Source organism: Schistocerca gregaria, chromosome 5, assembly GCF_023897955.1.
Source record: "Schistocerca gregaria isolate iqSchGreg1 chromosome 5, iqSchGreg1.2, whole genome shotgun sequence".
Classification (NCBI taxonomy): domain Eukaryota; kingdom Metazoa; phylum Arthropoda; class Insecta; order Orthoptera; family Acrididae; genus Schistocerca; species Schistocerca gregaria.
The window spans coordinates 264,360,712-264,373,202 of NC_064924.1; the positions used below are offsets into that span (position 1 = coordinate 264,360,712).

The following is a 12,491-nucleotide window of genomic DNA, read 5'->3' on the forward strand; positions in this document are numbered from 1 at the left end:
AGGGGAGAGAGAAGTTTTAGGCCGACCTCCAAATCGAAACAAAGTTGGTCCATTGTAATATGAGACACAATTTAGGTCGAATGAATGACGATACAGCTACAGTAGTTTGGTTTGAGTCGTAAGCTTAGCAGTTAAGCTTTACCAGGTAGCCATTGCTACGCATCAGGCGCTCCATCCGCATTTATACGGGTACCCTTCCTTTTTCTTGTGCTTCGTGTGGTTTGACTTGATTGCTTATTTTTCTTTGATCTGATAAGTGCCGTTCTCTTTGTTATATGTGTTTACGACACTCTAAGCTGAAAATACATTACTGTACTGTGTTACGCATTGTTTGTTGCATTCTGATAATGAGTGTTTACGGCCTGTCGCGGCTCGCGGCATGGCTTGCTTTTGTGCACGCTACCGCGCTTACAATTAATAAAAAAAGAGAGCAATCGTCTCATTAGCGAAACAATGGCAAGAGACAGTTATTTGTTGTTACTTACACTGCTGCTTTCTTTGATAATGATCAACAAGAACCAAATAATAAACTGCGTATGATAGATAGTGTTCTGAACGAGAGTTTGGCGAACATTTTTCTCCATTTGAAAATCTTTGCAGACGCCTCCTTAGTACATTACATTCTGCACATAAATTAGTGTCATCTTATATTTAAAAATCTAGTCAATTGCCGTGCTTCATTTCTGACTGTATCACTATTAGGCATAAGAATAATACGAATATAAACATGACATGACATGTGTATTGTTCCGCGTTTGCTGTTGTCTCAACTAGTTTCGTAGTTTATTAGGCAGACAGGATTTAAATAAGATAGCAGCAAACACGAAACAATACATGGCAAAATGTTTATATTCGTATTATTCTTTTGGTGAATAGAATACTGCATGTGATTCACAATTCATAAAAGTTCCTATTAACAACTGCGTCTTCACAGGTAGGAAAAAATTCAGAAAATAAGAGTTGGCCATATTGACAAACATCCCAAACAGTCTTGCCAATCGTATTTTCATAGTACATTGAAATCTGCTACATTCGAAGATGAACAATACAGAATTCATATTTACTTCGTTGTATAATGTATGAAAATGCAGTGGTCGAAACTCGGGGCGGAGAAAAAAAGCTAGTCTTCCGCCTTTTTTTAAATTTATTTACTGACGCAGAGTTTTTATCTTTGTGGCTGCAATGCTTGCCTGTGTAGCGCTACATATATTTGACGGCCAAAGGTAGTTGTGGCGGCCCCTACCAACATTTTTCAGAATCTCCGCTCACTTTGCACTCGATTCGAAGCCACAGGCGGTTTTTTGTATTACAAAAACCGGAAAAAGAGTGCAGCTTAGATTCGAGGAAATACGGTATGTTATTTCAGTCAATGTGCATGATAAAATATCTTTTTATGTACTGCTTGTGGTAGTATTTTGCCATTGTTTACTTGCTTGTTCATAATTTCAAGTTATAGATTCTGACTGTTTCTTGCATCGTTTCACACACACACTTGATTTCTGCTGCAGTTTTCTCAATTAAGTTTGTGTATTTTTGGCACACATTCTGTTTTTTCATAGGTAATCGAGCATTTTTTTTAGTCAGTTATAGCTTAGTGTATTCTGGGATTTTGTTTTCATATGTGAGTAGTTTTTGTTAATACCATGAATATTCTTCTGTAACGTCTGGTTATCTTTTGTGACTTGATGTAATGTTAGTATTCATGTTCGTGATTAGTATAGGATTTGTGGAAAGAAGTTGCTTCTTATTTTCCCATGTTGTATGGTTATCAGGAATCTGTTTATTGTGTATGAAATGTAATAGCCCTATAACTTGTATAAATGTGTTTGTTAACACACTGACCTAATCATCCTTAATGACTGAACTTCAAAGAGAATTCCAAACATCAGTTCACTACACATTTTGTGTCTGCAAAAAGTTGAAGTGTTCATGAAGCAAATCAGTTAGTGATCCGTTGTAAGCAAACTATGGATCTTAGTAGTGCCCTGATTTTAACTTTATGGTCAAGTATATTATATTTACAGCATCAGTACTTTTGCTCCATTGAGGAAAATTTTAATGCATAAAGTGTATTACTTAATAACTTCTGTAATTGAATACATATGCTCATTCTCGTTATCTTCTTCTGCTGTAGCAAAGAGAATCAAAAATTTATATTTTATACAGGGTGTTTTAGTAAGTTTGTGCAAAAATGTAATGGGACATACAGAATGCACCACTAAACAATTTGAGGTAGGGAACCTGGAGTTGGAGAAGCCACCTTAAGGAGATAATTGGAATAAAATCACATTACTGTTTTCTTTTTTATTGACATTAGTTACAGTTAACTGCAAATACTATCGTTGACACAATGAATCTACCATTTGTACTGTATCTCACAAAATGTGCAGAAACTGACAGCCATCACTCTCAGTGCAAGCATGACGTCAGTGAACAAGATTCTGATGCACCCAGACAAATACCAAGGGTGTTTTTCAAATCGCATCACATCACAGGCAGCTACAATTCTGGCAACTAATTCCTTCTTGATATCCATGGAATATGACCTCCACTTCCAATCCAGCGACCAGGAAATACACCATTAAGATGGTTGTGGACATCCACATTGAAGTGAGGTGGTGCACTGACTTGGTGTATCCATATCCTCTCACGAACAGCCAAGGGTATGTTCTCCAACAACTCAGGAAGAACTCATTCCACGAATCTCAAGTACAGGCGGCTATTCAGACAGCCAGGTAGATGATATGGCCGAATGATATTGTCGCCTACAGTGCCAGCTCAGATATTCACAGCAAAGCATACTTGATGGTGTGACTCTATTGCAGTCGGAAGGTTTTCCTCATCTCACACATGGCTATTCCTGCTGTTGGAAATACCATCATGATCAAGTGCGGCCTTGTCAGTAAACAGCATGATTTGGATGAGATCTGGTCAGTCATTCCTTTGTTGGAGCAACCACTGACTCAATGCAACCCTTGGTGCAAAGTCAGCCACAAGCATTGCATGGACCCATTGTAGATGATATGGGTGTAATTGTTGTTTATGGAGTACTTGCCATATGCTAGTGTGTGCAGCGCCCATTTCACATGCAATATGATGAATTCTCTGCTGCAACACGTTCCAGCACCTGCTTTTCACAGTTGGGTGTGTGAGTGGTTCTTAAGTTGCCCGGTCTCCCATTTTATCTTTACAATGAACCAACATCCCACATTCATTGATCAAGAGAAATAAAAAAAATCATCATCATGGATTATGCCTGTTAGGAAATCGTTCCCTGTACAGCCTTTCTTTCAGCAGTGAGAGCATTGCAACATACTTCCACGTACACAAGGCGTATGTCTTTCATTGTGGATCCGAGGGTTAGAATAGGCTCAAGGTATTCCTGCCTGTCATAAGAGGCGACTAAAAGGAGCCTCACACGTTTCAGCCTTTATGAGATGGTCCCCTGTAGGGTTTGACCTCCATTTTTCAAAATTTTCCCAAAGAGTGAGCCAATTGGGGAAGGGCACCTTACATGGTGCATAGAGTCCATCATGCGATGAGACCTCTCACATTCTTTGTCAATGTGGATCTGCACTTCGCTCATACTCCAGCTATCCTCTGTGCATTATCGCTTTCTGCGTTGTTGACGAAAATTGACTTTTTAGCTTATTTGCGCCTGATATCCAGCACGGTAGCCAGTCCATTGTGGTGAGGCCGCTATGTACCCTTTTGGTTGTAGCCCCCTGACCACACAGGGATCACTAAGCTGATGCCTGCACCGTTAACTCCCCAAGGAGTAGATGCCTGTCACCCTAGGGCATCAGGACCCCCGGCAATGGCCATCCTGCCAGGTGGCCTTTGCTGCACCTGGGTGGCGCCCATGGCAAGGCCCCCAGGTCAGAGTGGGTGGCATCAGGGCGGATGACATGCCATGAAGCATAGTACGTCATCTCTTGCTGATGGTCCAGCACTAGCAGTCTCTAAGCGATCAAGCTCTAACTTCAATGCTAATAAGAAATAAGACCCCAAATCACCCCCTCCTCTCCCCTGGCCACACCATTAGAGGAGCACCAGGCCAAGGGTGGCAGCGAAGCTGATTCAACCCGGTATCTCACAAGTATAAGAGTTGATGGGGAGTCTTTCTTGTCAGTGAAACCTAAGTTTTTTGTGGAGCATTTAAAGCACAAGTTTTTGGAGGTGGAGGGCTTGTCCAAAATGCGGTCAGGGTCAGTCTTGATCAAAACAGCATCCTCTGCCCAGTCACAGGCACAAACTCGCCTGTGACAAGCTGGGGGATGTTTCTGTTTCCATCACACCTCATAAGAGCTTAAATATGGTCCAGGGTATCATATATCGCAGGGACTTTGTTTTGCAGTCAGATGATGAGCTGCACGCCAATTTAGAGCGGCGAGGTGTCCCATTTCGTCCAGCGCGTCCACTGGGTTCTGAGGAATAATCAGGTTGCCACCGGTGCCCTCATCTTCGCCTTCGTGGGTGACTCATTACCTGAGGGTGACTCATTACCCAAGAAGATCAAGATGATATTCTACTGCTGTGACAAAGCCGTATATCCCTCCCTCCATGCAGTGCTTTAAGTGCTGGAAGTTTGGCTGTATGTCTTCATGCTGTACTTCCAGCGTCAACTTTCGGGATTGTGGATGTACTTTACATCAAAATACTCCCTGTGCCCTACCTCCCATCTGTGTCAAATGCAGAGAACAACATTCACCTTGCTCGCCAGACTGCAGGATTTTCCAGAAAGAAAGAAAAATAATGCAATACAAGACCGTGCACCAACTGATCTACACTGAGGTTAAGAGATAATATGAGAGCCTACATCTTGTGCATATGACGTCAACCTATGCCGCCACTACGACAACGGATCTACCATCTTCCGTTCCACCGCATACAGTTGGCTCTCAGAGCCGTCAGCCTTTACCTGCCCTCTTGATGGTGGGGAACACTTCCTCCCTGTTGCTCTTGCACCACCTACTTCAGGAGCAACACCCCTCCAATCATCGGGTACAGTCCCCACTTCTCAGCCAGAGAAGTGTAGGTCTTATGCCACAGGGTTTTTCGGCTTTGGGAGATGGAATGGTGTAACTGTAAGCACAACAAACTGTGTGTCATTAAGGAAACTATGAATGTATGGAACTCTTCCATGCGGTCCTCTTGCAGGAAATCAGTTGTCTTCTGCTGGCTCCACCTTGGCTATATGTGGCTAACGCGTGGATACCTCCTCCGTCACGGGGGGGGACACCTGTGTCGCTGTGGCTCACAAATGACGATCATCCATTTCTTGCTGGACTGCCCACTTTTGGCCACTCTTTGGCGGACTTTTAATTTTCCCAGCACCCTACCTTCAGTGCTGGGCAACAATGTCTTAACAGCAGCTTTAGTTTTATGTTTTATTTCTGAGGGTGGGTTTTATTATTTGATTTAAGTTGTAGCTCATGTCCTTTGTCCCTCTGTGTCCACCACCCTAGTGCTTTTAGGGTGGAGGTTTTAATGTGTTGCAGAGTGGCTGGCTTCTCCTTTTTATTCTCATGCTCAGCCAGCCCTGGTAGTCTGCTCTCTTGTATTGGTTTCTTCTACATGTTCAGTGAGTTCTGCGAAACTAAACCGGTACTGCTCCGTCCTGTTGTACTGTACATCTCTGACTATCACTGAGTAATGAATGGATCTGTCATTGATTCATAGCACATTCTGTCATGGGACAAGGTAAACACGACGCAACAGAGCCATCATATGGACAACTAAAGTAAACAAAACCTGCACTGTGACTTCCTGGTAATCAAGCTTGTCCTCTTTGTTTCCTAGTAGCAAATGAAGAGTAAACACCACAGTACATATCAACTTTTACACATGTTGGTTTAAATATGCTGGAAAACAGTAATGCTAGGCGAAGCGATAGACAAGTTTACTTCCATATCTCCTTAAGTTGGTGTCTCTGACCCCAGGTTCCCTACATCAAATTGTCAGTGGAGCATTCTCTATGTGCTCTTACACTTTTGGATGCTCTTACGGAAACACCCTGCATGTATAACTTCTTAATTTAGTATTGTAATTTAAATTTGTGTGCATAGAAATATGGAATAGAATAAACAATAAATGTTTTATATACTATCATCTTACCTTTATCTGTACGTATCCACTACCTAATATATAAGCGATCTTGTCGGACATCAGATGCAGAAGCTGCTTATGACAAAAAAAATACAGTCTGCGAGATAACTATGTGACTTGCAGAATACATTTCACAAAATATTAATAAAGTTAGGCTTTAATATTCGATTTTGTATATCTACATATACTCTAGGAACACAAGTCTCAATCAAGACAAAGACTGTAATGTTTTAAATGTATATTGACTTTATTGTCCAAATTGTTTGTTATTGTTAATGTGAGAACTATTTTTTTCAACTATGTTAATTGTTAAAAAATAGCCCCCCCTCTCTTCCCCCCCCCCCCCCCCTCTCTCTCTCTCTCTCTCTCTCTCTCTCTCTCTCTCTCTCTCTCTCTCTCTCTCTCTCTCTCTCTGTGTGTGTGTGTGTGTGTGTGTGTGTGTGTGTGTGTGTGTGTGTGTGTGTGTGTGTGTGCGCGCGCGCGCGTGTGTGTGAATTTAGACTGTGTTGTCTTCCGAGTGTAGTCGACATAAATTTAATCTAACTTTTACTTAATTCATAGGCATTTCATAGTTCTTCTGGCAAGTTCAGCTTCAGCAGAGGATCAGTTAGAGTGGTGTGGACTAGTTGAATCTAAAGTGAGGCACCTTATAGGCAATTTGGAACGCAATCAGCATATAACATTAGCACATGTGAATCCAGAGTGCTTCCCTCCTCTTGATGCTGAACCCGGTGTATTCTGTTCCATGTGGTTCATTGGACTTGTTTTTGCCAAAACAGAGAATTTGAATGTTGATCTCACATACGACATTCAGTCATTCACTAATTCCGGTAAGTTCACCAATGCTATAAGTCTTCCAAACAGCTTTATCATTTTCATTGTATTTAAACATTGGCTTTGTGTGAATTTAGCATTATCATTTGTATTTATGTCTGTGAAATGCTAGGCATATCTTTTTCCATGTACATATAGAGATTACCTCAATTTGAACTAGGTAGAATTCCCTTAAAAACAAAAATACAAAATGATGATGATAACAGTAATTCACTGTACATCCGTTCTCCTAAAAAAAGAGAAGACTCTTGTTGCTTATGTTCAGGAGTTAGTAAATAATGACAATATTAAGTGTCCGTTGTGGCTGAATAGGTAAACGTTTTGAGTGTGCTATATATGTTAGTGTGTTCTGTAAAACAGAGAAGTAATTTAATGGCCGTTACAAGTACTTAGTTAATTAACAAAGTCTCTAATTTTAAGGGATGATTCACATTATTGCTGAAGTAACAACTCTGAAAGTCTTGGGCCATTCTTCATTCTTCTGGGTTTAAATATTTAAAATTCTTTTAATTGTATTAGGACATGATTGAAGTGGTCAGTAATTATTTGAACAAATGTTGTGTATATGCACATAGAGTATAGTAAATATCTACCTCCAATCATTCCTTTTAGTCTTCATACATTCTAATGTGAGTGCAGTTTCAGGTTTTGTCTTATCCATTTTCCTGGACACTGTCTGGTGGGGGAAAAAAAAAGTGTGTGGAAAACACATTAATTCCTCATAGTATTATTTATTTGTACACAACAAAAATGCATGCAACACTGTACATTACCTAGCTTTTTGTTTGTGTTTTTATTGTTAGTTCTGTTTGTCAATATATTTTCATGTTTATAATTTCTTCTGCAGCCATTTGCACTCCTTTTGATATGTTAATGTTAGAGCACAATTTTTCATGTGTATTTCTAGTTCCACTTTCAAATACCTTCTTGAGAATTGGGGCCTTTTTTTACTGTAGCTACAAGAAACACGATCTTTTACTACTGAAAGTAAGTTTGATTTTTTTATGTGTATTAAATTCAGAATTTCTATATTATTACTTTCAGGAATGAGTAGTTGCATTTCATCAGATCATTTTTGATATGCTAGGTGAAGATTCTGCATCTGAATTTCCTGTCATTTGAAAGTTTTGATCTTTTTGTTGACCATTACTTACGATAATTATATCCTTGTTATGAGAAGAGAAGTTGCTACTCACAATATAGTGGAGATGCTGAGCTGCAGATAGGCGCAACAAAAAGACGCGCGCACGCCCACACACACACACACACACACACACACACACACACACACACACACACACACACACACAAAACTCACCACAGTTGCCCGGGACTGCAGTCGTGTGTGAGTTGTGTTTTTGTGTGTGAGCTTATGTGTGTGTATTCTTGACGAAGGCCAATGGCCGAAAGCTTTAACTGTGAGAGTCTTTTTGTTGTGCCTACCTGCGACTCAGCATATCCGCTATATGGTGAGTAGCAGCTTTCCTTCTAATGTCGTTACATTCCATCCTGGATTTTCCATTGTTTAATTATACCCTTAGTGTATTAGGTATTAAACAGTACCTCTTCTAGTGTAACCCATTCTTGAGTACTGCTCAAGTGTTTGGGATTCCCACCATGTAGGATTAAAAGAAGAAAATGAAGCAATTCAGAGGCTTGCTGCTAAATTTGTTACTGGTAGGTTTGATTAACAAGCAAATATTAAGGAAATCATCCTTCAATTCAAATGGGAATCCCTCACGCCATTTGCAAGTGGAACAAGGAAAGGAATGACTAGTCATGGTACAACGTACCATTTTGAATTTTCTGCGCTGTACATTTAGTCTCTGTGAATGTTCCTGTTAAAGAAAGAGGTTGCATTCAGTTCAACAGTATGGTTGCTGATCCATTACCAGTAATAAAATTAATATTGGCAACTGGTACTCTACAGACAAACAGTTCAGAAACAAGTTGCTGTTGCATCTGAGAATCAGTATCACTATTGACATAGTTGTCAGCCGTATTCATTTTTGGCGCAGTTTTGAAAGAGTTGTGTCAAAGTGACAAAATTATACTTGTATAAAAAAAATCCTTCTGTTCCAATTTTCGATGCATTTCAAATACTTGACAACATCAAATATTATACAGAAAGTTAGTTTAAGTATATTTATGAGAGCTTCTTTGGGTGATTACGAGATGGTGTTTTCTACATGGCGGGACACCTGATTCAGTATCACTTTCTTTAGTTAAGAACGTATCGTCGACATTGTACTCCTCATATACATTGTCTGCACAGTCAAATGTATATGACACCACACATCACACTGACTCATCTGGCAGAAACACTAATATTTTATCAGCCACTTCTCTCTCACTCTGCAAGATTCCTTGGATTCCTTTCTGAGGAAATGTTGTTATCGCCTGTAGTGCAATGTTTGCTTTGTTTATCATTGCCATTGCTATGCTTTGTATAAACACCACTAGCACTGTTGTGAATTGCTCGTTGACTAAACAGCTCAACTACACTCCGTAGCCTCATGCTGTGCTAACCATTGGGTACCTCCAGTCCTGTACCCTGATGCCATTAGCAGCTAATATTGTGGTTGCATGGTAGAAATTGTGCAGGGCATCGAATGCATAAACATCACTACCTTTTGTGACCTTGCACTCAAGGGGTTCCTTGTTAGTATACAGATGATACAGTAGCAGAAGAGCAATCAGTTAGCATGGAAACTATGAATTGATAACCCTATCTTTTAGTATGGAAACTACAAATAGAATTACTGTTTTGCTTGTGATTAGCAGTATGCATAATTCCAGTAAAATTGCTGAGCTATCTTCTGTTTGGTAGCTTACTTTGTTTGTTAACTGTACTTGGTTGAATTTGAAATGACTAAAAATTTCAGTTTCTTCAAGAATATTAATTGTAAAACAAAGGAAAAGTTTAAATGAGCAACAGAACGAAGTGGGGAAAAAAATGCCGCATTTATTCAGTAAATATACAGTTGTGGTATACTCAAAGGAGAAGATTGTTGTTTGTGACTCTTTTGTCATATTCTGTAATTGCCCTCTTCATTGCATATAACTGCTTTTTCTTCTATTAGTGCTTGTATACCAGTCCTATCCATACTTTATCAGATGCCAAGAGAACTGGTTGTAGAGTTCTGAAAGCTGAAGTTTAAATGTCTCTTTCTGTCATTTGTGGGTCTGTCAGCACGGAAAAAGTAATTTCCATTTAAGCAGCTAAGATTGCCACTGCTGTCCCGTCTCTCTCAATCCAGAAGTTCACAGCTTTGGATGTCCTTTGGACTTGTAATTTCTTTATAGTGTAAGTTAATATAACAACTTCAGCATTTTGTAAACTAAATTTTAGAGCAGTAGTAGTAGAAACAAACAGAAATAAGGAAAAATAGCATGATAGACACTGTAAACCTAACTCAGTATTCAGAATAGGAAAAAATACCATAAAGATTCACATTAATGTAATTTTATATGTAATGGTCCATTTTTGTCACCAAGAATGTGGATTGGAATGAATGAATAAAAAAAAATAAATAAATAAATCTCATTTATTTTTGTGTGTAATTCATTATTCCTCTTGAAACTGTTAGTTAGCTACGTTCAGATGTGTTCGACAATTTGACAGTGTTCAGTAAACAAGAATCATCTGTTAAAACTGGGAACCGGTGGAGGAGATTAGCCATTACACATCTTCTGGAAATACAATTGCAAGAACTGAAGATACAAGTGCTCAGAGTAGAAAATAATATTCCTAACTCCCCTAGAAGAATTTAATACATACTATATAAACAAGAAAATAGAGCATGGATAGACGAAATGGAAACAACATATCAACTAAATGAAGGAAGAATAAAAAAGTAATCAATTATAAATCAGTAGGAGAAAGAAAAGTAGGATGACCAAGGAGCAGATGACTTCACTGTTGAGGGAACAGGCTGTAGGCTTACTCCGTGAGTTGAAGAAGAAGAAAGAGAGTAAATGGAAGGTGGGGCAGAACAGATTACGGAGACCCTAAGTTGAGAACAGCTCAGCAGCTGTGGGGGACGAGGGTGGGAGGCAAAAACAAAGGAGAATGACTTCAGAGAGAGTAGGAGGTTAAAGATAATACATCAGTTTCCCAGTTTTAGTTCATATGTGATGGGAGCTGCTGAGTGAGAAGTTAAGATGGATGGATAATATGAGAAAAAGAAAGTGTAACCTCAAAGAAACAAAGCAGTTACGGGTAAAAAGAAGAGAGGGGGAGAGATGAATTTAAAGGTGAGAAAGAGAGTAGGGCGTGGTGAGAGAGAGAGAGAGAGAGAGAGAGAGAGAGAGAGAGAGAGAGAGAGAGAGTAAGGGGGGGGGGGGAGGGGGGTTGGATGAAAACAAGTAAGTAACTGAAAGGAAATTCTAAGATATAAGAACATGGAATCTATGCTAACAACAGGTTAGTTCGAGTGCTAGGTGTGAGGATCCAGTACACCATTCTTCGCAAGTGGACACCAGATACCCAAGGTAATAGTTATTCTTCATATAAGAACATAGCTCAGTGATATTATTGGCTGCAAGTTTCGTGGTTTTTTGACATGTCAGTTGTTTTAGTAAACTCAAATTTTCAACAGATTTCTCTGTCATCATTGTTGGGAGTTGACTGTCTAGACTGTGACGTATCTTCGTATGTAAATGGCTAAATTGTATCATCGAGATGCTACAAAGTCACGGTGCTCTCGTATACTACCAGAGATTATGTCTACATTTATGATGAAGGAACATGGATAACCCTGATTATTTCTCTGTAGCCTTTCTACATCAGTCGTCTGTTTCCGTGGCCACTAAGGACCCTACTGCAGTGGGGTGACGCAGCCAGTCTGCTGCCAGAGATGCCAGGCACAATTCGTGGAAGTCTGTGCAGCTGCCACACCTGGTATCAACTTGAGTGTGGCAGCTCTGCCAACAGAACTGCCACCTCGAGGTTCTGTTGCCAGGGCTGCTAGCTTGGTAGTGCTGCCAGTTGAACACACGGCAGCTTAGGTTCATTCCCAACCAGGGCACCATTAGAGCCACCTCACACTACTTGTCATTCACTAAGACATATAAGGGGCAGTCAAATGAAAGTGAATACCCACCACAAGGAGACCATGGAATGGTTACATTCAAAAGTAATCACCACACGCATAAAAACAGTTGTCCCACTGGGAGAGAAGATGGTTGATTCCTGTGTCGTAGAACGTCATTGGCTGCTGACAGATCAGCAACCGAACCCACTCTTGCACTTCCTTGTCTGACTGAAAGCAACTTCCATGTCTGTCTCTCTTCATGTAACCAAAGACGTGAAAATCACGCGGTGACAGTCCTTAGCTGTGGGTAGGATGTTTCAGTGTTTCCTAGCAAAAGTTCTGAAGTGTACCCTTTGTTCGATTGCCAGTGGGAGGCCGGACGTTATCGTGCAACAGTATGATAATGTCCAACAGTATTTTGGGGATTTTTACTTTACAGCGTGTTGCATTTTCTGCAAAAGTGTCTTAATAGTGCAGTGCATTGATTGTGGTTCTACACTTGAGGAAATTTAT

At 40.1% G+C, this 12,491-nt stretch overlaps 1 protein-coding gene across 3 annotated transcripts in view; it reads left to right on the forward strand.

Moving 5' to 3' along the window:
• LOC126272098 (poly(A) polymerase type 3-like) overlaps window positions 1-12,491 on the forward strand; it is a 149,751-nt gene that overhangs the window by 74,934 nt on the left and 62,326 nt on the right. For all 3 annotated transcript variants that reach the window (XM_049974677.1, XM_049974676.1, XM_049974678.1), the window contains one exon: window positions 6,670-6,938. In XM_049974677.1, coding sequence (XP_049830634.1) covers window positions 6,670-6,938 — 269 coding nt within the window. The remainder of the gene's footprint in view (window positions 1-6,669; window positions 6,939-12,491) is intronic.